The sequence below is a fragment of the Limulus polyphemus genome, unplaced genomic scaffold (assembly GCF_000517525.1).
Source record: "Limulus polyphemus unplaced genomic scaffold, Limulus_polyphemus-2.1.2 Scaffold2481, whole genome shotgun sequence".
NCBI lineage: Eukaryota > Metazoa > Arthropoda > Merostomata > Xiphosura > Limulidae > Limulus > Limulus polyphemus.
Window position 1 is genome coordinate 1 of NW_013668091.1, and position 27,626 is coordinate 27,626.

The 27,626-nt window shown below is 32.6% G+C and overlaps 1 protein-coding gene across 2 annotated transcripts in view; it reads right to left on the reverse strand.

The window, feature by feature from the left end:
- Positions 1–1,632: 1,632 nt before the first annotated feature.
- The window catches only part of LOC106467078 (cytoplasmic polyadenylation element-binding protein 2-like), a 52,914-nt gene continuing 26,920 nt past the window's right edge, over positions 1,633–27,626 (reverse strand). For both annotated transcript variants that reach the window (XM_022395201.1, XM_013927397.2), the window contains 4 exons: positions 19,189–19,307; positions 14,198–14,312; positions 13,627–13,808; positions 1,633–8,451 (listed from right to left, as the gene is read on the reverse strand). In XM_022395201.1, the coding sequence (XP_022250909.1) occupies positions 8,224–8,451; positions 13,627–13,808; positions 14,198–14,312; positions 19,189–19,307 (644 nt within the window). In that variant the 3' untranslated portion in view covers positions 1,633–8,223. The remainder of the gene's footprint in view (positions 8,452–13,626; positions 13,809–14,197; positions 14,313–19,188; positions 19,308–27,626) is intronic.

Here is a 27,626-nt window from a genome sequence, read left to right on the forward strand (position 1 = left end):
ACTTAAGTAATCTAGCATTGTGGATACCACACAAGGGTCTAGGCCACACAAAAAACATGATCTTGGCACAGTGATTTCTATTTTTGTTAAATTGCTACTTTGAGAGCAGCCAGCTAGAACAGAATCAGTGTGAGCATCACAAAAAGTTTATTGTAAAATCAAAGATAATTTCTTTTAGATTACAAGATTGTTTTTGCAAACACTTCCCTAAAATGTCCCACAATGCAGTACTAAATACTAACTTGTTAGCTAAGTGCACCATATAATATCAAATCAGTTTGAAATATACTTAAATGTTGGTGTGAAATAAACTTAAGGTAGAATAGTATGGATAAATGTAAAATAGATATAAAGATAAATAATCATTCTATATATGTCATTTCAGATATGTACAGAAAATGTCTGCAGTTATATTTATATTAAATATCTAATCATATTGAAACTATTCTAAACCTCATATAGCCCCCAGTGGTACAGCAGTATGTCTGCAGACTTACAACACGACACTAGAAACCAGGTTTCGATACCCATGGTGGGCAGAGCACAGATAGCCCATTGTGTAGCTTCGTGCTTAATACAAAAAAACTCAAACAAATAAGTTACTTAAATGTGAAATCTGTGATGAAAGATCCTAAAAAATGTACATGATTTTCAAAAAACCTCAAAAATAAATATTAAGGTTCACAGAAATTTTATAAACACAAGACACTATGAATTTGAATGAAAAAAATTTCCTACTGAAAAAATAACCTTTAACTTATAAGAATCAAATGAAAAGTGGTATAAACTTTTAAATCAAATGAAATTTGGTAATTCAAAATTTTTAAGGTTATAAAAAAAGCAAATAAAATCCAATGCCACAACATCAATGATCACATCATATCCATTAATTTTTTTCAGGAAACATAGACAGGTTTTAAAGGATTACAATAGTAGTTAAAAGCACAGTAAAGGAAGCCAGATAACTTGAGCAATAGGTGTAAAAATAAAAATTAGGCTTAAGGTCTTTATTACTATAGCTATGATGAATAACAAACAAATGCAGTTATAAAATCTGAAAATACAAAAACATGATCCTGATAAAGGTTATTTAACAAAAAATTCCCCTCAATTAGTTTTCTTTAGATGTTTTTAAGTTGCATGTTTAAATATTGATGTCGTGGTGTTGCTAGGCTATCTGGTTTTTTAGTGATAAAGAGAAGATACTAGATTGTTGGTTCTATAATAATATGGTTGGTATTTCTAATGGAATACAGTGTTTGTGGCAGAAGTGACAGTGGTTTCCAGGATGGGAGAAGAAAGGAACCAGTTTTTTTTATCCCATACACCTATCTGATACAATATAAATTTCTATAAATATTTACCTTCTTTTGAAAGATTTCTACCAATTTACAGTTTTATAAAAACATTCCTGAAGAACATCTAAAGAAGTGTTGTACTTAATTAATATTTCGACTCTACTAAAAGGTGCATCAATTTCATTCCCTTACATGTTCTGATAGAGATTTATTGTACTATCTGCTCTTAAGAAAATGTCTGCAGAAAGAAACCTCACAACAATTACACAACTTAATAATTCACATTAAAACACATTTACATCATTAAAAAATCAAATGAAGATGAAGTCTAACATGTTTTTTTTAATTGCTTTTATTGAAAGTTCAATAAATTACCACACAAAAATTTCCTTAATACACAGAACTAGTGATATTAAATACTAAGTGTAGAAACTCTCTTTTAAAAAATATGCAGAAACGTTGCAATACCAAAATTCCAGATCAAAATAAATTCTTAGAAAGAGCAATGTATAAAAATCTCTGTCATGCACATCAAAAATGTAATTTAATCTAAAGAATGCAAAAACAGCCTTTCATCACCAATACAAAAGCAGTTCTTCATGGTAAATATTTAAGTTATTGTGATGGTCAACCATAATATATATAAAAAAAACTGCTTAGAACTAATTTCACTTTTGAGAATATTCTATATTTTAAAAAATCATAAAAGTAAACAAAAAAAATATCTAAGTTAATAATATAGCACTGGCCAAGTTTACTAAAATTTAACATACAAGCCCCTGTAAATGGTATCCTCAAAAATAAGCATATTTAAGATAAACAAAATGAAAAATGTCCAATTGTTTGGTTACATTACAATCAAGATACAAGAAATTAACAAGAACAACAACAACAACAAAAACAATTATTTCATTCCAATGAGGTAATACCTGTTCAAGAAATCACAAAAGGTAAATAGTTTATTAAAGTTTGAAGAGCTAGCATTCTTAAATGTATCATTTCAATGTAAAAAAAGAAAAAGTAATATCCTGTGCATCATTAAGTTTTACATGTTATTTGAACTTTAAAATTTCAAAGGACGTTCTAGATAGATCCAGAGATCTATCAGTATTTGCACAATTGACAAAATCATTCTAAACAACACTACTTGAATTGTTAGAAACCCAAATTAACGAGTTTCTATCTTTCTCAAAAGCCAAATAATGTATAGTTTTCAGTTACATGCACTTCATATATCACAGCTCGTAAAGCAAGTTTGTACTTGAGCTTTATTGAATTAATGATATTTAAAAGTTTATGTTAATTTCATTTAATTAAGTCTTCAAAATGAACTGCTGGTCGATGAACAATTCTTTTCTTGGTTCCCAAATTAACCATCCACAAAATGCTACGATTTTGATCATTCTAAGTTCATAAATGTAGAATATGAGGAGCTTAAATTTATAAAAGTTATTTTTATGACACAAGCTGACTGAAGGCCAAATTAAAAAATCTCAACTTTTTTTAATGTGCAACAGTTACCTTTTTTAAAAAAAAGATTGAAATACTTTAGTGCCAAATTGAATGCATTACTTTGCAGGCCCAGAAACATGAAACACAAATAAACAGATAAAGAAACAATTACGAACTTATCTACAAATGAGTGTACCAATTAAGAATACATAAAAAATATAAACATCTAACAGAAACAATAAGGAAAAAGATATCATTCTCTTATTCCTACTCTTTCAGTGTTATTATGTTATTTGTAATCTTACAAAAATTACATTTTGTTTTAAATATGGTTTTAATCAAACTACTTTGTCTATGTATTTAAAATTGAAGTATTCTTCACATCATCTCACGCTTAATGCACTTATCCAGATATTACTTTGTGTCTAGTGAGCCTGTATCTTGTGTGTTTTTGTTGTTGTTCTTTAGTTGTGGCAACTACGTTTTTCCTATCTAATTACAAAAAAATACAAAATTGAACAATTACTCTTTCAATGTTATTAAATAAACTTTTGTAACAACAATATCTATTACTATTTGTAATTTCTTGTTTCTCTAGTACAGATGTTGTGAATCCAATATATCAACAACTCAAATGGGCTAAAAAAAACAGAGATCATATTTAATCACAGTAAAAACTTCTCTGTAAACTCTGCACTTATCAAATAAAGTGCAAACTGTACAACGAATAGCTTTTCTCTACAAAAATGTCAATGATACAAAGTTTCAATTTCTCATGTTATGTAATGTAAAATTTACTGTACTTTTTTACAACCAAAGGTCTCTTTTTAATTTTGTTTGCTTCAGTACATTTTTTGTTACATTATACTGTTGTGAGAGCAATGTATACAACAGCAAAAAAAGTTGGCATCTTAAAAAACAAGGAGACTATCTCCATCAATGAAGGGTTTTTGGGATACTTGCATTTTTCTCTTCTTCATCCCATCACCTTATACCTGAGATAGCATAAAACTTGACAAATGTAACAATTTAAAAAAGATGTATTAAAAGATATAAATCTTACTCTAATAAGACATTTCATAAAAAAGTTTAAAAGTTCAGTATATTTTGAAGAGGGGCTAAAGAATATTTAAACCATAAAAATAATTCTCTATACCTCTTCTAAGGTGTTTAACAGTAGAAAAAGAATCTGAACTGTGATATACAAAAAACTTCATAGTGGCAAAAACACATCAGAAGGCCTGAAATGTTTTTGGCTCCATTCATCAACTTGCACAAGATGAAACCATCTCTATAACACAAGGCTTACTTCTGATATTCTAGAAACTGGGTATTCAGTTTCTTAAAGTTGAATAGCTCATAACATTGCCACAGACAAAGAAACATACAAATCAGTAACTTCCACAAAGTAACAAACACATTTTAAAAAAGCAAAGGATGAAGAGCAGAAGAAAGAATTGTTTGGCACCTATGGCTACACACACACATATATATGTAACAACCAATAATTTTAATCTTAAAACTAAGACTTAATTTTCAGTGCATATTAAACACACAGCTGATAACAAGTTAAAAATAAATCAGTCTTCCTATAATCTTTCTTTAGAGACACCAATGGTCAGAGGTATTATTAATTGAACTGGGTATTACCCTAGTCTCATCTTGCTCACATAAATCTTAAAAAAAAAGTAAAATTAATCTTTGATTAAATACAACACTGATATGGATATAACAAAATTATATCTAATCTTTACTTCAATGTGCTTCAGAATTTCACCTAACAAAAGTTAATAAGTAAAGAAGTCTTTGTAGCCCTGTGACTAGGAAAGTAATATTAAATACCAACAATGTACAACAGAGACACGTTCTATGCGCTATGTTTTAAGTCTATGCATCTAAAAATAAGTCTGTTTAAAACATTTTAGAGAAATGTGCTTAGAACCATAAGCAACTTAGCTATTACATACTTTGAATTTAGTACACATACTAAAAAGCAGGTTAAACACTAATAAGTTTCCAAGATCTATTAAATTTTTAGGGCCAATCAATTACTAGTTTATCCTCTAAAAATACAAACATATGTTACATACCCAAAATAAGGTTAAACAGATCTTGAGTGTGCTTTAAAACTGGCTGAACCTTTTCATTTAGTTTGCAGAACTCCATGTTTATGGCAGTTGTACACAACTTTAATGTAAAATAACTTCATAAATAAATAATTATTTTACTTCTGGCTAACTCAGCATTATGATCCCGCATACTTTTAGCCTCTGGTAGACATATAAACAAATTTATAATTTCACATTTCCTCCTGTTGTTCTGATTCCATGAAAAAAATATTTAAACAGCAAAGAAGTCTACATATATGTTACCTGTTAATAATGGAGAAAAATTCTGACATAATATCTACTAATGAGTCAAAAACTAATTTCCTGTTTAAGTTTAGAAAATCCAAGTACCTGATTTATAAATCGTTTTGAAAGTTATAAAAGCTACAACTTAGGTATTATTATTATTGTACTTAGTTTTCTGTGTGTGATGTTTGATATACTGTCAAATTAAATGTGAAAACAATATATATACCTACAGAAGCTGAATATTTTAATGTTGCAATTTGAAAAAACAAAATAAATTAGTCTAAGCTTTTTGTTACTTGTATTTGTTGGGTTTGAAAACTGATATGATATTTTACTTTTTCATTCATTTAAGTATTAGTCAAAACAAAAATTATGTTATGTTCAAAGTGCCATTCAATCTTAAAATTCGTAGGAAATATTATGTCTTAACTGTGGAAGTAGAAATCCTCGTTTCCAATTTTTACATACATAAGCTGAAAAATCTCAGCAATGGAATTTTGAAAAAAGGGATATACTAGAGTACATTAACTTCAGGCAAATTAAAACCGTGTGTAAAGGGCAAACAAAATTGCTTAATAGTAAACTATTCCCTGTTTAAGTGAAAACAATGTTGCACTTGTGCTGAAAAATTATCACCATCTTTTATATTAAACCCTTGTTTCAAAGAAAACTGTGTTCATTACTATTTAACAAAAAATAATTTACTTCTAAGTCAAGGTAATGAAGATCTCTAAAGACAATTCTCTTTTTATAATTATTTAAATTATCAATAAAAAGTGACTAGATTTATTGTACTTAAATAATGAAAACTATTTCTGTTGAACTATCAATAACAGGATTATACATAAAATATTGGAAAACAGCTGTCCTTACAAAACACTCATCTTCATTAAACTGTAAGTTGTTTGTTAACTATTTCACTAATAGAAATTTCTACTAGAAATTTTCAATATACATTATACAGCTTTTGTGTAAATTCAATGATAAAAAAGCATCTGTTTTGACAAGTACAGTTAATTCATTAGTCATAAGATCATCTTTATGTGTTATCAGAAAACACTAAAAATAAAATCTGTTTTTTTCCACAGCCCTTGCTTGACAAGGGAATTCGAATTTTGATATAACAAATTAATCAGATAAAATATTTTTCTCAGACAAACCTGTTGGCTACAAGACTACGTTCAACTACTACAAACCATCTATAAGAATAAATAATTCTAATTCATTTACCCATTGACTATTTCTATTATCTATCCTCATTTATTCATCTTATTCCACTATTCTGAAAATCTTTGAGATCAGTAAGTGATTATTAAATTCTTCCATTTAAACAAAAAAATAATAATTTCTGAATATCATCTGCACTCTATTTGTAGATAAATCTTTACACCTTACCTCCACGTAAACAGCCCAAATAGTGTACAGCATACTAATAATCAGGGTCACTAGCTTGTTTTCCAAATTAGATATAGTATGTTGCAAGTTTTTCACACACACACAGTCACATAATTATAAAAATATGTTACATCCAAACCCACAAAGTCATAAGATTAAATTCAAACAATAACGTTTTCAAAATCTCACTGGACATACATAACTGATCAATCAGCCTAAAACCTTTAAGCAACATTCAAGTAAAAAAACAACAATAAAGTATGACTATAAGAATAATTACTTAGTCAATCTAGCTTCCCTGACAACAAAATATTGATATTCTTTATATGATAATGTAACAATGTGAAATAAACAAAACAGATAAAACACAGGTCTTGAAATTATTGCACATGGCTTTACCAAAAAGGAACTGTATTTGATATCTTTAATACAATTTCTTCACAATAAACATGCTGAATAATTTGAGTTTGTTAGGCAAAGTACTTTCTTATAACATGAACAATTCCATTTTATGTGGAACCAGGATAGCTTGAATTCTTTATTTAACAATATCCTAATCTAATATTTCTGCTGTCATATTTACATGAGTGCAGTAATATTATCAGTAAAAAACATTCAATGTAGGAAACAAAAGTTCAGTGGAACAAGAAGATAATAGTGTAGGACAGCTACTTAATGAAAGAAAACCAAGGAACATGGAACAAAAAATGTTAGACTTCAACATAATACATACACACATATTCATGAAACAAGTTTCTAATCAAATAATTTATCATGAAGCAACATACACATACACTGCAAACACATACCCTTATATTAAAGCATAATCACAGTAACACATATTAGTAAACACACATTTTTGTAAGCTTATTTTCACTTAAAGTAACTCAATTACAAGCCTGTAGAGCTAGTGACCCAACAATTATTGACTTGCAGAATCTGCCATTAATTCAAGAAGTCATATTTATTTTGGACTGACTAGTGTTAAGTACATTTCTACCCAAAACTACAAGAAACCTTAAAGTGCTAATATTTTACCAATTGACAACACACACATTCACTAATATATTATTTTCTGAACATTTTTACACCCATATTTATCACAAAAATGAAGCGTGCTACAGAGTAATGGTAACAGGATTACAGGTCCAGTATACAACACATTACCTCATAAATAACACACAACAACCATGTTTTTCAGTGTTTTCATAAGATTTGAATTGTGGTGGAACTTGGTCTTTGTATGTTATCTACGAGTTCTTTCCCACATTTGATGTCCCAGCAGATGTCATATCTCGTGCACTATTTGTACATGTCTACATTAGTTAACTATCACTAGCAGTAGTCTGCTATATTACTATCAGTTACATGAACTACCTGAGGGACATTTAAGAAATATAACATATGCACAATTAGATATACTACTATATATCAGAATGCTAATCTTTTCAATGAAACGAGATAATTAAATAATTTATAGAGTATTGCTAATAAGAATGTTAATTTTTGTGTAAAAACAAAACTGACTATAGGTCAAGACAATGCTTGCCAAGAAAAAATAAATGGCTATAGTGCATTGTACAAACTACTTTTTAACTATAATGGGTATAATTGTTTTGTTCCACAAGATATTAATCAATAGAGGGAACATGGAGCATACTTAATAATTTCTATAACCCCAAACAACCTTCAAACAGTAAGCTCGGAGATGTATTCAGAGATTAATACCAACGAAAAGGAACTGCTCTTGGTCTGTCGGCTCCTTCTTTGACTAACGGCTTGTGAAATTCTCGGCCAGGTCGAGAATGGATTGCAGCCCAGCACTGTTCACAATAGTACTGAAGACAAGTTACATTGGCGCAAAAAAAAGGAGCAAATTTACCCCCGCATCGAGCACCTTGGCACTCATCACACATTTGATCATCTAGAACATACGGTTTGACTTCAACCTAATACAAAAAAAAGAAGTATTATTAATTTTGTTTATTTCATTAAGACAAAATTAAAGTGATAAGGATCAAGTTGGATAAAATGTGTCATAGCAATATCATTCATTAAACTCCAAATATGAAGAGTTATTTCATGAGAGAATTACCTCAACACTTACTTTTCACATTTCAATAAAATTAATTATCTAATACAAATGTTAACATTTTCTTTACCTGAAAATGTATTTCCAATAGCTAGCTTCTTTTCTCTTCAGTTCAGGTGTTCTGCCAAAGAGATTTGCAAGTCACCTGCCTGGTGAAAACTCCCATCTAATCTTACGTAAAAACACGTGAACTTGCACCATCTCATATTGACATCATCATACATTAGAACCCTTCACCAATAGGAATGTGACACACCTCTATGCTTACTGGCTCCCTCTACATTTGCACATGTGAATTCTCATTCTTTGGCAAGACAATAAACAAATGTGCACTGGAAAAGTGGGGAGAATGTGTGAAGAGTATCTATCAGAAACGCATGTTAACTTTGGAAACGATACCTCACCTCTACACACGGATAGCTAGAATCCCATGTTGAGATGTTGGAAGGACTAGTGCAAATACACCCACTGAAGAAAGCCCATGGGGTGTGATACCCGATGGCAAAGACTCCATAGGGAGCACACCTTTGGAAGACCACATCTCATCTTGTCCAGGGTATGCTCATCACCAATGTAGAAGAAGATAAAAGGCAATAAAGATATAAGAGTGTCGCAAGAACAGGCAGAACAGGTACATGGCCTTCCAAGAATTTGTACACAAGCTGGCAGACAACCAATATGTGTAGTGAGGTTGGGGCTTGCTCAGACTGTACCTTGTGTGCTTACCTCCTATACCATCAGACACAATGGGTGAAAACCAGCTGTGGGAGAAGGGCACTTGAGATAAGAATAAATGCTCACCTCCTCTACTGTTAATCTCTATGGGCCCCATACCACTCAGCTGTCAGACTCTGTGGGCTGCACACTAGCTGTGGGAGTGGAGTGTATTTTTGTTCTTGTTTTTCCCAGTATGATATAGAATGGGCCAGAACAGGTATAACATCAGTCCACTTAAAGATTGAAATGTATCATAATTAGATATATGGGGTGATCCTCATTCTAGCCCCAGCAGTTAGGTTTGAATCAGTGAGGATTCTCCATGGTCCACCACCCCAGCAGCTGGGAGATACTGTAAGTGGCAATAGAAAGAGAAACCTTAAGTAGTCTTGCAGAACACCCATCTCACAGTGGGCACTTGTAGAGCTAAGTAAGATGGTACAAATGCTTTCCTTTATCCTGGCTTGATGCAGATTTTGGGTAAGTATACCCTGGGAGGAAACACTAGCTGTCTAGTGGGATCTTACAGTGATTGTGAGGTGAAAAACATTTTGTACACTAACCTGCCCATGAATGCAGGGTGGATTGGGGAATGGCCATAGGTGGAAGTCTAAATTCCTATGGAGATGAGACAGCCAGGTGAAGCAGATAGTTAGCGACAAATAGCTGAGTGGCAGTCCAAATGCCAGTATCTAGAGAATATTAGAGATGATGAATCTGAAGAGAAGAGACACTAAAGAGCATGAAAAAGTCAAATAAAGAAGAATGCAGTGGGACTGACACTATATCAAACAGAAAAGCAAGAAACTGGAAATGTGGTCCAGATGGATGAATAGGAAATATATCATGAGGACAGGGTGATTGGGATGTGGAGAAAGCACGTACCAAACATAGATCTTGGTCAAGACAGGTTAAAATGACCAATGGAAAGAGAAATTCACCCTCCAATGTTTTGTGATGACCAAGAAATGGCAGAGGGAAGAGTAATTGGTAATTGGGTACCAGTAACTGACCTCTAGAGGGAGAACAGAAAGGCAGGAGTGAAAATCCAGAGAGGTGACTCCAAAGACTGGGAATCCAGGAACAGGAAATGCAAGCAACTAAAAGAGAGAACAAAGAAGGCAGTAGGCAGGGAGTACAATGCATAAAACTGCAAGAGAGAAGGTGAACCTGAAAAAAAAGTGGCATATACTGATATAATAAATTAGGAGGAAATATAAAGAAATTGTGAGGAAAGAATTATGAAAGCAAATGGAATGAGTCAAAATACAACAGATTAAATAACTAGATACTTGAGATATAAGGTGAAGAAAGTCAGAAGTCTGAGAGTGTCATTTATTAGGTAGAGTAGGTCATAATGCAAACCTGGAGGTGGAAATTTGTGCTCAAACTTGTCCTCATCAGTTTCAGGCATAAAAACAGGGAAGGGAAGTAAGTAGTAGGAATGGGAGAAGAGGATCCTGGCTGCATAATGGACCCCACCATCACTTCTTCCATAGGAAAAGAATTTTCAGCAGAAATGGCATTAATTTCTTCAGCTTTAGAAATATTCACATTAAATTGTGAATTCATGTTGAGTTTAATAAACTCAAGCAAGTAAAAAAATGAAAAATATTACACAACTCAGCAAACTCAAAAACATGTCAGTGCACTACAGTGCCAAAGAAAAGAAAGAGAATTCACAAGGGCAAATGTAGAGGGAGCCATTTTGCATGGAAGTATGTTGCACTCCTACTGGTGGAGGGTTCTGCTGCATGATGACATCATCATGCAGTGGCGCAAGTTCATGAGTTTTCATATGAGATTAGATGGAAGTTTTCACAAGGCAGGTGGCTTACAAATCTCTTTGGCAAAACATGCAAACTCAAAAGAAAAGAATACAGCTATCTAACATACTGTTGTTGTGAATGTGCTTTGTAGTCACTATGAGAAAAACCTATACACTGGATAGGTGAAGTGAAGAAAAAGTGTTAGTAGCCATGTTGATCAAAGTGTAGATTGAATTAGACCTTTCTTGAACTTAGACTTCGAGATTAGATAATTTTTGAAAAACTAAGATTTTTTATTAAGATAGCTATCTGTTACGGAAGTAATGTATAGTTTCAAAACACATTTTTAGCCCATTATGCACAAGAGATATATCTTATAAAGTTTCAATAAAGCCAGTTATTTACTACTGTAACACTTTTGCCTCTCTATGTTCTACAAAGATAACTTTCTGTGATTGAGATGTTAAGTCACGTTATGTAAATGAAAACAGTTATCAACCCACAAAAATAAAAATAAAAACACCCCTGACATTTTACCCAACAGTCTTATTTTATAATGTTTGGAACATGATATTCACATAATATTAAGTTCACAAGGAACAGAACATAATTATTCAAAAATAATTAATAAAATTAAAAGCTGACATCTAGACAACAGATTTGTGTGTTAAAGGTGTTCCAAAAACACTGTTTTGAACAAGGCTCATATCAAGTGAACCAGAAATAAAGTGATTTTAATTTTAAGCTAAGTATTTCTAATTCTTAAGACCCACTTTTAGGTAATTTTTAAAAAAAAAGTCTTATTTCTAACAAGATTACAGATATCTTGTGATCAGAATTTAAGTGAATTTCCTTTGAAAAAGATGTGAACATCCAAACCTGTTAAACCTATGCATATCAAGGTTTAACAGTTTTGGATATTCACACAAACCTGTAAATAAACTACAAGGCTCTAGACATACAAAAGCAAATTAGAAATCAGAAAGAAGCCCTTTAATTAATAAATGAGTTACAAGTAACTCATTATTAAACTCTAAATTATAGGTTTAGGTTAAATTTTTATTTTTTATGAAAAGGTATCCAAAACTTAAAAAATTTTATTTAAAAAGGGCAATAGGGATCATCAAAAACGTACAAAAACAAGTTGAATCAAAATGCAAATATTATATTTTCAAGCCTGCAACTATTCATAGCTGTTTCTTCTGTAGCAGCTTGTAAAACTATAATCAATAATCATAAGGCTGGAAACACTTATAAATATACACATTGTTTACTCTAATAAAATGAAGCATTTCCAACTAGTATAACAGTGCTTAAATGACTTCTACATTTCTGCAATGCTTGAATGGCTTCAAAGAGCTCATGTTAGTAGCAAAGAAGAACTTGGAATATTTTAGAGGGTGGAAATCTCAACTTTCAAGAATCAACTTAAAAATAGCCCTACAACCTTCACAGGAGTTTGTTTAGTAGCTGTGCATAGATTTTGGCAGAGTATACCTAGTGTCTTTTGCTGTAGGCTTCAAAAAAGAAACTTGGCCATTAGTGATGAAAAAACTGATCAAATCTCTCCTTTTTAAGGATCAACATAAAAATAGTCCTATAACCTGTGCAACAAATTTTTTAGTAGGTTTGCCCAGGTTTGAATAAATTATTCATAGCCATTTTTTTATTTGGCTTATGAAACAAGAATAACATGATTAATAATAATATTATAAAGAACAAATGGATGAATTTTGAATTCTGTCTAACAATAGGAAAATAAACTTTTTTGCTATTATCAATATTTTAGCAGCCTTACCCATTGAGATAGAAACTCTTGAGTGTGGTGTCTCAAGAACAAATCTGCTTTTAAGGTGGTTTTTGCTCATATGTTCTATTAGAATTTTTGTGAAGTTCCTAGGCATTCCCTATTATGAACCATGATAGTGGTTCATAATTACTGTTGTATGACTAATATTGTAATACTTTTCTTCTTTACAATATAATTAGTAAATTTTTCTATCAATAACTACAGATATAGCAATAACAATGATTACAGGGGAAGAGTCTAGCAGGAAAGGGTTGAAAACTTTGTACATATTTTGGTTTTTCAAAGAATAAAATTTAAGTCTTTTTTTTTTTTCTTTCACATAAATATTTTTCTCTAACAACTAATACCTCGATACATTAACAAAGACCTTAAACCATAACTCTGCAGGGGCTCATCCAGAATTTCATTTAGGGGTTCGCTACTTGATGGAGTCAGGGCATACTTTCCTGCAAAATGTTTTAAATTATATGAACTGGCTCATTCAAAAAAATTATGCCTATGGAAGTGGGGTAGGATAGATAGCATATTTTAGATTCCACCCTATGTTTTTTTGCTGATAATTTTCCTTTATTATTCCTTGATATTTTTAATTACTTATTTTTATTTTTTATTTAAAAAAGTTAGACAAGCCACCCTATTCAACCCACCCAACAACTACATGGATCAGCTCCCAATCTGCATCTCAGAAAAATAAATATTCTTTTGGAACTAGTAAATATGCTATATTTATACACACCCTTTTTTCTATGTCTCCATGCTGCAGTTGCACAAAACGAGCACTAATGGCTGCTATGTAGCTCTGCTGACTTGAGAAAGCCACACGCCCTGCTCCTTTTGGATACTTCAGTTCAGGATCAGTATCAATACCAGCATAACACACTCCACCATAGAGTCGGTCCATAATAGTGGCTAATTCAACTGAAAATACAATACACCTTTTTCAAAATGTAAAAAGAAAACTGTGGACTCAGAAGGGAAAAATTAATCTTCTTCTAAGAAAAAGCTTACAGCTTTTAAATGCAAATTGTGAAAATTAGTGTTTGACAGAAGAGACTGTTGGTTATAAAAGGTCTTGAGAAAGAATGTCAGAGCTTTAATTATACTAAGTTTAAGAAAAACTTAAAAACAAGAACCTATCATGGAAATAACATATTTAGTATCTTAAAACTAAAAAAACAGAAAATTAGTCATTAAAATATTTAGTTAAACAGTCTTATTTTACCTAAATTACTAAGTTATTACTGTGAACATAGCACAAGATACTTTTAGATTTATTGTGCAAACCCTAAGTCACATAGCACACTCACATGCTTTCAATGGGCGAGGGACACCTCCTACAAAAACAGTCTTCCTTGGATCAAGAGGCAAGGAGGAGTCAAATACATAGTCAGCATCACTAATTCTCCACGGACGTATTTGAACCTGAGGAAAAGAAATTTTAAATAATAATAGGTATGGAAACATAAATTGTTTGTTTTTTTATGTCAAAGCTACTAAGGCTATCTGCTGATATCCATAATTTTGAAGTGATGAATTTCATTCAAACAAATCTTAATATTACCATAAAACAAAACCATGATCAAAGGCAATGTAAAACTGCCTGCAAAGTTCAACAACTACAGGAGAAAGTTGTGAACCTATCAGGGTAGCACCTGTTGTTCTGAAAACTAAAAGTTCCAATGAAAGTAGTTTGACTGTAGACAAATCTAAAGAAGTTTGGTAATGTTTCTGATTTTGTGTCCCACTAGGTAATTTCATGTGAAAGAGTTCCAAATTGTTGATAAGAACTTGGCAGAAATATATTGGTGAATCAGTATAACAAACAACTGATCTTAGAGTATGTTGGGTTTATCGATTTTCAATAATCCATAATGCTGTGGAGGTGGAGAATGATGAAAAGATAAACACTTTTAATTGTTCTAAGTAATACTTCCTTCATTCACAAGCTGTAATAAAATTTTAGTTCTTTTTCCACTGGATCTGATTTTAAAGATAAATAGACATAATCAGACAACGTTTAACTTTCTTTCTATACTTTTTTCATAATGACTGTAGAATATTCTTTGTCTGTTAGTATTATCACAACAGTATCATCCTTTCCTAGGCTGAGAAATCATGTCAGTTTCGTATAATTCATGCTATTTGTTTAACTTCTTCCTCAGCTGCTGAACTTTACGAACAATGCAACAGCATCTTGTCAGCATTACATTACCTTGCTGGTTTTATACATTACTGATATTGTAAAAGAAAGACAAGATCAGTTTGAACCACATTTAAATACTTACATAATCAACCTTAATCCATATAATTTCCCTTGGAAGTGGAGAAGAATAACCCTTCATCCCTTCTAACAAAGAACACCAATGACCACGAACTATAAACTAATATACATAATAAAGCAGCCATCATGAATAAATATTGGAACTACAGATCTTGTCATCCTGTCTCAGTAAAACACAGCATTGTAAAAGTACTGTTGTGTAAAGCAAAAAAGGATATGTACTAGTAAAGAGACCATCTGTGATGTAAGTAACCTAACAAAATATTCATTAACCTTCAGGAAAACACCAAATCATTTTATCTTATATCCCAGGACTAGGATAAAAATAAGGTTATGAAGATCTTTAGTAAATAAAACAACTTTTAAAAGTCCACCAAACTTGAGCAATATCTTGATATCTGTTCATCAAACATAAAGTATCTTACAGTCATGTCATTCATACGAGTGTAAATAAAAAGTGTTTGTCAGAGAAATCCAATGCCTCTTCAACATCATTATGAAATAACCTCTATGATACACTGTACATTGGGCTATAGAGATTTCAGTAGTAGCATCACATGTACAGGAGCAAGTACATAATCAATCTAAATATGATAAAGGATACTGACCAGGAATGCAATATTAAAAAAAGAGGAAAATAAAGAATCAATTGCTATTGTGGTCATGAAAGTGGTCCTTCTATAGACATTAATCAGATGCATGGATACCCCCTTGAACTGTTATTGATTATCAAACAACTTATATAATCACCTAAACATCAAGAAATGGCTTTTCTTCCAAATTTTTCTATTATTATTATTATTTCTATTTACCTAGATCTGTGACCTTTTATTAAAGAAAGATGAATTTTTTAATTATTCCCTCTTTAATATTTTAGTAAAATTTTTCTATTATTATTTCTATTTACCTAGATCTGTGACCTTTTTATTAAAGAAAGATGAATTTTTTAAATTATTCCCTCTTTAATATTTTAGTAATATGTCTTAGTTTCTAGTAATTATTCAAATTGTTTTGTGAAATCATTCTTGCAAATTAAAAGGCATTTCAATGATGAAATTATTGCTTAGAAACATGTGCTTTGGAATATTCTATTAATAAAACAATTTATGAATAACTCAAGAAAGTTAATATTTTCTTTATCTCAGAACATATTTCTGATAGATACAGAAATGCTAACTTCCTTATGTGTTTGCCTATGAGATTTGCATGCCACTAGCCTTGAGGTAACTCCCACCTAAATTCACAAATAAGAGGGTGACACAACCTCTGTGCACAGCAACTCCTCCTATACATTTGCACTTGTGATAACTTCATTCTATGATGAGACAAAACAAAATGTATACCAGAAGTGGGGAGGACAGGTGGAAATGTGTACAGAGGTGAGTATCTATTGGAAAGACATTTTTAATTAAGAAAAATGTCAACTTCTGAGAAGGTAACTCATCTCTAAACACAGAAAGGTTAGAATAATCCCACATTCAAATGGTGTAGGGGTTGGTGCAAAATTTTCCTTACATGAGCTCCTTCAGAAATTGCTCAAAAAGAAGCCCATGGAGTGTGACACCTGATGGCAGGGGCACACCTGTGGGAGACCTCAAGTAGTCTCAACCAGGGTATACTTTTCACCCAAAATTTAAGGAGAGAGAGAGAGGCAAATGAGCCCTAAGTGTTACAGGGACAGGCAGAATGTGAACATAACTGTTTAAGGCCAACAAAAATATGAAGCAAGATAATGAGTCAGGTGACAAATCCAGTGTGAAGAAATGTAAAATAGCCCGCAAGAATCCACAACCAGAAATGAATATATCAACCAAAGGAGTCAACAGATGCATCCAATAATGGTAGAAGCATAGAGGTCACTGGAGAAAGACGAGTCCCAGAGTAAGGACAGACAATGGTGGGGACCCTGAAAGGAAGAAGTCCATGATAAGCAGCACCAAGCAACCTGAACAGGACGCAGGAGTCAATTTAGGTCCAAATGATCATATAAGCACAGAAGGAGATAAGAGAGAAAGTACAGTTACCTTCCTGAGTGTTAGAAGTCTGAAAAAGTCTGAAAAGAGGAGTATATAACTGTGGTGGAAAAGGGTGTGAGAATGTTCAATAGCGCAGACATCTGAATGATGGCAATCACACGCGAGGAGGAAACAAGTCTACAGTGTAAGAATATACAAAGACCAAGAAGAAAAAGACTCAAATGGGGAACACATGAGAGAGTGCAAAACCACAGTAAGCTCCCCGTCAGGCATGGAAGTTGGAGAATGAAGGAGTGAAACAGAGTGGAGAGAACAGGGGAAGAAATACCCTTAATCAAATGAGACAGGTACCTACAGGGTAGAGCATGACATGATAGTCACTAGCAAGTAGAGTGATAAACTAGACATCTGGTAGAAGGAAGATGAGAAAAAGAAGAAGGCCTGGAATGAAACTGGAATAGGAAGGTTAGGAGGTAGAGTGATCAAGACGAGGAACAGAAGTAAAGGGCAAGGCCGAGAAAGAAGAAAAACCTGGAAAGATAATAAGGAGTGAAGTTGTATAACATCAGTCCAGGTCTGTAGAAAGAAATGAACACCACCAAAGATGTTGGGGTGAAGAAAGGGATCTCGATGAAGACCACATACACAAGAAAGAGGAGGAATGTGTACAGTAAAGAGGAAATAACCCAACCCAAAAAGTCCCAACATCAAGGGAACAATGATGAGGAGCCTCAGACAAAAGGTAAAGGTAGAAGAATGAATACAGGAGGGTAGTGAGAAAAAGACAATGATGTGAAAATGGAGAACAAATAAGTGAAATAGAAGGCAAGGGGCCCAATCCCCAAGCAGGTCAAATAGGTATCAAAAACAGGGAATTGAGAAAGAAAAGGAAGAATGTCCACAAATGAGGACAAAAACACAAAGGGGATCAGGCATTTGAGTGTGAGAAAGCAGCTATTAGAGAAAAGAAAAAGTATAAACCCTAATAACAAGCAAGGAGGAAAGACATGGTAAACTACATCAATTGGGATCATGGCATAAAAATGAGAAATAGTAAAGAACACAGGCAAAAGATAAGGAAAGGAACATCCATCAAATTTAAATCCAGAAAGAGATTGGAAGGTTAAGGTTATTTCCTCAAATGCTAAGGCATTACTCAAAACAAATCAGGTTAAATTCGTTGTCCAACAGATCATTCCCAATAGAGAAGAAAGAATTTCGACTGACAGGGCAGGAGTGGGAGGCCCAGTAATCATGTAGTAATCAACATGTTGAACAATGGCTGCAACATTCCCAAGAGTTAACAAGCCTCCAGAAGCCATAGAAGAAATAAGGCCTGTGTGTGTAATATCATCACTCACACAGGACTAAGCAAAAGTCACCATCATTTGAGAATTCTTGATAAAAAAATAAATAAAGCTTTTTAAACAAAAAAACAAAGTTTTGTTAGCAAATGCATATCTCATCGAACAACTCAGATGAGAAATTCTGAACATATCTGTTCAATTCAATGCCGAGGAGAATAATGAAGTTATCACAAGTGCAAGTGCATAGGGGGAGTTACTGCACATGTAAGTTGTGTAGCCCTCCTACTGGTGGAGGGCTTTTGTTGCATGATGACATCATCCTGCACCAGCACAGTCCACGTCAAATATATGAAGCTAGGTAGGAGTTACCTCAAGGCTAGTGCCATGCAAGTCTCATAGGCAGACATGCAAGGAAGATAGCATTTCTGTGTAAGGATGCGAGTTACCATCTCGAAAACTCATCTGTCAAAGGTTCTATTTCTGAGGTCAGAAAGCTTCTAAAATAACAAAATGTAAAAAAACCATGGAGAAAATTTGCTTTTTGAAAGAACATTTCAGAACTTGTTTTAATATTCTAAACAATTTCTTAATCCATATGTCCAAATATTCTGTACATTTGCTAGTCTTTAGAAGGCAACTGGGCCATACAGAAGTAGATGAACATTGAGTAAAACTGTGATTGTATCTGCATAATTTATCAAGCCAAAATTATACTGTTCTCATACTAGACTCACCAGCTTGTCTTTAATAGTGGGACTAGACACACACAAGTAAAGTCTGTCTTCTTCTTGAATGCAGCTGTCTATCAACAACTGGACTGACGACTGTTCTTGGAACAATAAGAAAGCATAACCTAAACAAAGACCAAGATGTAATTAATGTATATTCAAGGTCCTCCAAGGCAACTGTTATCATAATTACAAACAAACCAATAACACATTCTTTAGTCATTTAAAGAGCAATATCAGCCTAATGAGCTATCGAACTACAAGTAATGTAGTATCTCACAAAAAAAAAAAAACTTCGTAACATATCTAAAAACCAAATAAAATATATTGTTGTCTTGATTTTCACATGAAGTTCATTTTTCAAGTGGTATACAGTGTCAATTACCTTAAAACATGTGAAATCTACAAAAAAAAAACTTTACAGAAAGGACAGTAAACAATAAGGAATACGCAGAGAAGATGGAGTAGCCATGAGAATTTGTGGAAGCTGGAGTAGCCATAAGAATTAGAGATGCTGAAATAGCCACAAAAATTCTTAGAGTAACTAGTGTAGCCATGAGAAATATGTAGGGGGAGCTAAAGATCCATGAGGTTTAGTTAAGGAATTTGTAGTAGTCATGAAAGTTAATCAGGAAAGACGGGATAGCAATGAGAATTAGTTTGGGAAGCTAAAGTAGCTATGATAATTAAAGAAGCAAAAATAGCCATGAAAATTACTCAGAGTAGCTGAAATAGTCATGAGAGTTAGACAGAGAATTTGGAGTAGATATGAGAATTAGTTAGTGAATTTGGAGTAGGCATGAGAATAAACTAGGGAAACTGAAGAAACCATAACAATTAAAAATTCTTCAGTAGCAATGAGAATAACTAGCATAGCAGAATAGTTAAGGAATCTAGAGCAGCCATGAAAATAAATTAGAAGGGGTTAATCTATATAATTTATGATGTCTGTTACAGAGTATGGGCATATAAACTCCATTGCCCCTCCCACTCAAAAAATGTCTGAGCTTTATACAGTTTTGCTGATATTTTATCTTAATATCTTATTTGTACCTTTTATTTATCATTTATGACAACCTTATAACATATTTTACTGCTTTTGCATATTTTCTTTGAAAAAAAGTCTTTGTAAAAATGTCACACTGTTCAAGCAAGCACAAGTATTACTCATTTTATATTAGCTTTGTGTTTGAAAAAAAAATTGAAAGAGAAAAATAAAAAATTGCAAAAGAATTTGTACATAAAGTAATTTTGGAAATGTCTAGAGGCCAAAAAAAAAGAAACACATTAGATAAGAAGGCAAAAATGTACAAATATGCAGAGTGGGAGAAAAGAGCAACAACTGTCATGCTACCAGTTGCACAACACAAATACACTTTGAACTTATTCTTTATAAGTAAGAGCAATTCCTAGAGCAATATAAGTGTATTTAAGAGGGAGTTTTAATTCACAATAACTTTGTTACTGTGTTTTTAGCCATTACTTATTTGATACTTAATGACTTTGTTTGACATTTTATTTACATCAAAAATATATTCTTTCATCAAAAACCCTTTTCGGTGATTTTTTTTTTTTTTTTGTCATTAGCTTCAGAAGGCTTTGAAGATAATAAAAATTGTCTTTTTTTTGACTACATTATATCTATACCAATATATAAATTTCTTGTGCTTGTCAGTTTAATAAAAAAATTTCTTGTCATGTGTGCATGTTTTTACATAAAAACATTGATAAATCAATGAAAATCTCCTCCAAAAGGTAATTTTTTAACAATGTGTTAAAGATGAATTAAAACAAACTCTTTGAATATGGCTTTGGAGATCAGTGGCATGCATTTCAAACAGACAATAAAATCAATATTGTGTTGAATGTCACCAAGATCTAATCTATAATCAATATACCAGTTAAAAAAAAGAAGAAAACAGTTTAACATTGTTCCTCTTAACCTGTTCTTAGCCTCTCCAATGCACAGAGATTCAAAGCTTCTCAAGAGCCATGCACATTCTCAAGTGTGGTCACACACAGCTGACACATAAATAGTTTTTCAGAATCAGTGTAAAATGTGTTATCCTGCATGTGTAGTAGGAGATTTTCAAAGGAACAGATCTTTCATTAATAATTGAACATGATACTGATGCTAAGACCCCCTATGTCTTCACATGAAAAGGTTGGTCAAGTCAAGAAACCAGCCTAGTCAGTGGTCACCCATGGAGAATTGGAAAGAACCATGGATAAGATCAGCAACTCAAGAAAATTGCAATGTGAACACCAAATACCGTATTTTCACACAAATAACCCATGGGTTATATGTGAAATTAGTTTTCAAAAATGCAAACTGCAGAGTATACTCATATACAGGTAATATGTTTTTGTTTTTTAAGACTGAAATCACCAATTTTCTATTCCAAATATTCAATTATGTTGTTTATCATAAAATGCAACAGCCAACATGGTGAATTTAGTTGAATGGACAGCAGCTGCCTGTTGTAGAAACAAAGGTCTAGAGAATGGCATTTGTTTCTCTTCACACTGTATGAAATAAAATGATAATGCCACTTGAATTTGAAGACTAGCCTCTGGGCTAATGATGAATAAAGCATCAGGCTTAAGGTAAGTGAAGGTCACTGTGTGTATGGTGTTATCAGTCTTTATAGAATTGTGGTGGATTCTGGAGAGTATGTCATGACTGGATAGTTTATTTCTGTTTCTGATTGGTGGAAAGACTTTTTTGTAGATTCAACCAATGGTACCCCCACACGTTACTCAACTCTAATCCGGAATCCATGTTTAGTGAAGGTTTTTACTATGTTACTGTAATGTAAAACGATTCTTTAAGTTTTCTAGTCTTCCAAAATTTGTCTGTGTCACTGGCTTGCTGGGTATACACGAGTGCAGGTAATACGTGCCTAAATGTTTCTTAGAGCACTTTTTTTCTCAGGTGCAGGGTATATCAGGGGACAGGTTATTTAAGTGAAAATACAGTATGGTTGAGAAAAGATAAAAATGAAGATTTAAGGTGTTCCCATCCCACTTAGAGCTACAAGACATCCTACAGAGAATAAAATTGTCTTCAGTGGGAAAAGTACTTATTAACCCTCTCTGCCTGGGCAGCATATACTGTGCATATCCCGAGGCTTTAGTGACTTACATTCAAAATTTAAACTACGTTTTGTTTATATTATACCCATCAATATAGCACAAAATTGTAGCTAATAATCCATATTTTAAAAGTATATAACTTTTAAGTTCTTAATTTAATAAAGAAATATTTTTAAATAATCCTGTATTTCCCTTAGTGTGAGAAATGTGACTTATTTTCTCTAGGCATCCCCTTTTCTCTATTTTATTCATCACCCCTCTAATAAGTAAGAAATTTAATGTAAACTACTCAATATAAAATCATCATTGCTCAGACAAACCATAATTTTTATAGTCTTCACTCTTGTTTGGTTACAGAGCCATCAAATAGAAAATCAGACCCCTCTTGCCACACCCACCTGTCACATCCTCTCTTTCAGCATTTGTTAATAGTTCTCTCTTACTCTTAATACTAAATTATGTATAACCAATAAATAGCCAAGGTTTTCATCTATCAAATTACATATTATATTATGTTGTTTTCTGAACAGAGAATTGTCATTTTCCCTGTTAGTACAAGCTTCATTCCCACGGGAAAAATAATGATTAGCTTGGATGAATTTGTAACAACTCTTGTCACTTAGATAGAAAGCCAGAAAAATTGTAGTAGTTAGGGGAAATTGTCTGCTTTTTGCTTGTTATTATTCTTTTTTTCTTTGATGTATTATTTAATTAAATAAAAATTATTTAGTGCATTACTACCATTAGTATAAAAAATGTAGGATTAAGTAACATCGACATTCGACAACAACAACAAAAAAAGACCCGGATAAGTACTTTATTTCCTCTTTTCATGTTTATTCTTTATTTATTATTATGAAAGTAACTAAAATTTAAAAATAGAGATTTCTTTAGGTTATATAAAGTTAGATTAGGTAAAATAATTAATAATAATAATATAATAAAAACGTCTCACAAGGCACGCATGTGAGCAGTTTTGAGTAGTGCGTGGGTAATGTAATTCAATTGTGTAACATGAGCTTCATGTGAAAGATTTATAATGTTTACTGAAAGTCTGCCAAATTTTGTGAAGATATACATACTATATTAAAAGTTAGTGGTATCAAAACCAGTACAAAGAGGTCATCTGGTCAGTCAAATCACGTGTCAAGAGAGTTGAGGAATCCTTTGTTTACTTCCAGAGGCCATCATTCTTTCATGAAGCACCAATGTTGTATTGGAAAATAATTTTGTATAGGACAATCTCAGAAATATATGTAACATGCAAGGGTCCCAACTGAATGAATTGATAAAAACACAGGATCTTATATCATACAGAAGAGACCATTATTTTTGTTAGGACTGTGTCTAGGAACTTGGGGTTATTGAACACAAGAGGTTTGAGAGATGTCTTTGAACAATGGGAACAAAAATTGTTTTTATGGCATCTGAAGATGGCAGATAAAGCAACTCTTATGCCAGCTATGGAAGAAGCTGGCAAACCATGATCATGAAATAAGTATATAAAAAAAAGAAGCAATTTGATGAGGATTTGGAGATAAAAAAATACATTACATGCAATGTACTGACTTTGAAAAATAGCACAAAATGATTGACAAATAGCCAAAGAACAGTGTCGGCAAGGACACGCTAAAATTTGAACAGCCTGGGAAGACAGTGATGAAAATAGGTCAGACTGAAAAAAATCTGCATGTTAACAGCAAGCACAGCCAAGTCAACATTTGGTACCATTATCTGGAGGTAGGAGAAAAGTAGAGTAAAAACATGTTATTTTTAAAGAAAATCTAGTGCATTTTAACTTATTATATATTTATGCACAATTAATATTAACATTACTGCTTCTAAGTTGTGTATCTCAAATATTTATACACTAATAATAGTATCAAACCATTAGCTTTACACAAAAAGACATTTCATTCTTTCAAGGACATTATTGTTTTGAGAAAAAGTCATCAAGTTTGTATGCCTTGTTTTGCACCTTACTGCTGCCATTTTCAAGTTCAAGCATCATTACTCTGTTGAACCATGACTAGCAAACTTCTCACAATTTCAAAATGACTGCAACAACAACACATGCATGTGCTAGTTCTAATATGGCACCCAATATAGTGTACAGAGTTAAGCCTGGTTTAGAATTTTATTTTGCCATTGATCAAACGGACTTTCAGACTCTAGTGTTTACTTCTAGGATTTGTAACAAAGCCTTTCCTTGGCATGTGTAAAATAATTTTTTTCTTATCAGATTTGCACTGATCTTCTAAATGGGCAGTAGTATGTCTAAAGAAGAAAAACCCCAGTCAGTAGGAAACTATAGTCTCCCTGGAAGAGAAAGTGGCTTCTCTGACAAAGGACCAAACAACAGCTAGCTGTGAGACCACGGATTGCAAATGTCATTATGAAAAACTGATATTTAAGTTTACTGTAGAAGATGTTCCCATGATGGTAATGGCATTGGTTTCCCATGAGAAAGTTGATGTAATATAAGAACCACAGTTGAGCTAGCCAAAATGGAGTGATGAGGAGAACCTAGCACATCAAATAACTGATTGTGGCAAGTACCTGAAGAAAAAGGCAGAAAGGATTTGGCATAAATGAAAAGGTTCTCCCAAGTTTGACTCAAGGCATCATTGCCAGAGAATCTGGATCTAGAGCTGGAGAACACTAACATGGAAAAAAATGGTTGTTCAAAGTTACAAAGGCATCAATCATCAGACAATCTAACTGTTCTCATAGTCACTGAAACCATTGGAAGTGACATATGTAAAGTGTGCCGCAATGGAATGACTTTGTAAATTGAAATGATCATCCCAAAAGCAGAAAGGATATACTTGGCAAGAGGTGTGGGGGAAAAAAAGAAAGAGTATTTACACGAGTCACAAAGACTCGCAACATCCTGGGAGATGGCTGAAATGTTCCTTGAACTATGCTGATCCAAAACTTCAGAAGTACCAAATGCTGTTTTAATACCAAATGGAATTGCAGTTGTGATGAACCAACTCAACACCTATAGACAGCTGTGTGATCAACTGAGTGTGTATAAGAGACTAAGTGGATGAAAATGTCAGAAAAAACAAACTGTCTACATAACATTGAAAGTGATGTCAAGTGAATAAAGAAAAGCAGCATACACTTTGACTACTCACAAGAAAACAAATGGAGCCAAATGGAAGAGCAGTGAACTAATAAACTACTCCCACTGATAGAAAATGACAGAATGATGGATAAACGAGGATATGAAGATTAGAACAATGTATGCTTTGTCATCCAATGGTCACAATAAAGAATATTTTGTAACAACATCATGTTTTCCATTTTGAAATTAGGTGTCTCTAGATAAAGATTCAGTTGGGAAAGGTCTATCAAAGGTCTCCACTCTCCTAATTTCTTTGGAATCACAGGGAGACAGGAGTAAAAAAAGTCTGACTACCTCTTTCTGAAGAAGATATGACTTCCTGATCTAGATTTTATGAACAACATGGATCAGAAAAAAATTAGAAAAGACACTGGGTAAGCAGAAAAAATGAGGATAACAATGTAAATGAAAGTAAAAACATAACAGGCCTAAAGTATCTGTCGAACCCAAACATCCTGAAACCAGAAATCTCACAAAAGAATAAATAATCCAGGATGACCCCTCCCCAAAAAAACAAAAACATCACTTGGAGATTCATCTGGGATTTATGACAATCATTGAGAGGGTCAAAGAGACTAACCTCACTTCTACTTCTACATTTGGCCACTCAGTACGGTTGTAAGGAATGAACAGAAGTAGCAGACATCAACTGAGAAGTGGACGAGAGAGGCAAGACAGGAAGATGAAAACTACTCATCGGTCATTTCTAACAATGACCATAAGTACATAGAGATGCTAAAACTCTAATCATCATCTCCTGGTGGCACACCACTCCTAACATGAAATTAGTTTGAGAGAAATTCCTGCAAAGATAAAACAATGTAGAAAAGAAGCTGAAGTGTTGATGGGGATATGAGTACATTACAACTTAGCACAATGGCCTAAGGTGTCAAAGGGCCAAAAGAGCTATGTGGTAATAAAAGTTACATCAGTGAGATGTGCAAAAAAAGCTAGCAAAGTAGAAATTTAATCCTGACTAAAAGAATAAGGAAATCAAGAGTAGCTAATAGCTAGTAACTGCACTGAAGACAAAGAGTCTCAAAATGCAACAGATTCAGGCATGTGTAGCAGAAAAATGGTGATAAGTCAAAGTATTAGAACCAATTTGAGGGTCAAGAACCTATGAATTATTGCAATAAAATAAAAATGCATTATGTTCTTACACTGATTTTATTTCATCAATCTCTCAATGTTGTGCAAATTTCAATTCTAGTGAAAACTTGAAAAGTAAAATGAGTAGTGAAAGATGATCCCATTAAAAGGCTAGCCAAATGATCAACTTGAAATATGAACTTCATTAACATTTTGCCAATTTCTAAAAGCATCAGCAATGACCAAATATAAGGAGATGGTGGAATATATAAAGATTCAAGAACTGAATCATCCAATATGATACTAGCACCCTCAAACATAACAGAAATTGGTTCAAGATTTCAAACAGTGCATACTTGAGGAAAAGAGAAAGCAGAGTAGCAGAAACATCTTCAGTATTAGGGGTAGCCAACAAATTTTGCTTTGCATTATGTCAAGGTCATTCAGAACCTAAAGTCACACGGTTGTTGAAATCATGAGAAGAACTCAAGAAGGAAAGGCTTTATTATTTAAGAAGTTTAACTGATTTGAAAGTTACTTTTAAAGATATATCATCAGTAACTTCTGAACAAATAGATAAGACAAAAAAATCTACATAATGTTTCTCTAGCTTTACATATTAAACTAATTTACAAATTTCTGGCTATGATCTACACCAAATAAAGTAATTAGTATAAATAAATAAATTAGTTTAAATATAAAATAATTAAGCTGTATGAAATAAGACTGAAAGAACAAAAAACGTTTATACAACAAAACATTCACTACATTGAAACTAATAAAACTCTTTCAGTTCAAAGTGGGTCAATTTGACCCACCTTGGAAATATGAAACTGTACCTACTATAATTCTCAATTTATGGAGTGTATTGTCATGAAATTTGGCAAACTTTTAGTAAAAATTACAAGTCTGTTGTATACAAAAAATTAGATTTTTTAATGAAGTATTTCTACTAATGATTTGTCTCTGTATTGTTTTAAAAACATTTAGAACCTTAAGTCACATGGTTGTTGACAACGTGAGAGCAACTCATGGAAAAGCTTTTAGTATTTCAGAATTTTACATGATTTTAGAAGTAATTTAAAAGATATATTATCAGTAGCTTCTGAACAAACAGACAAAT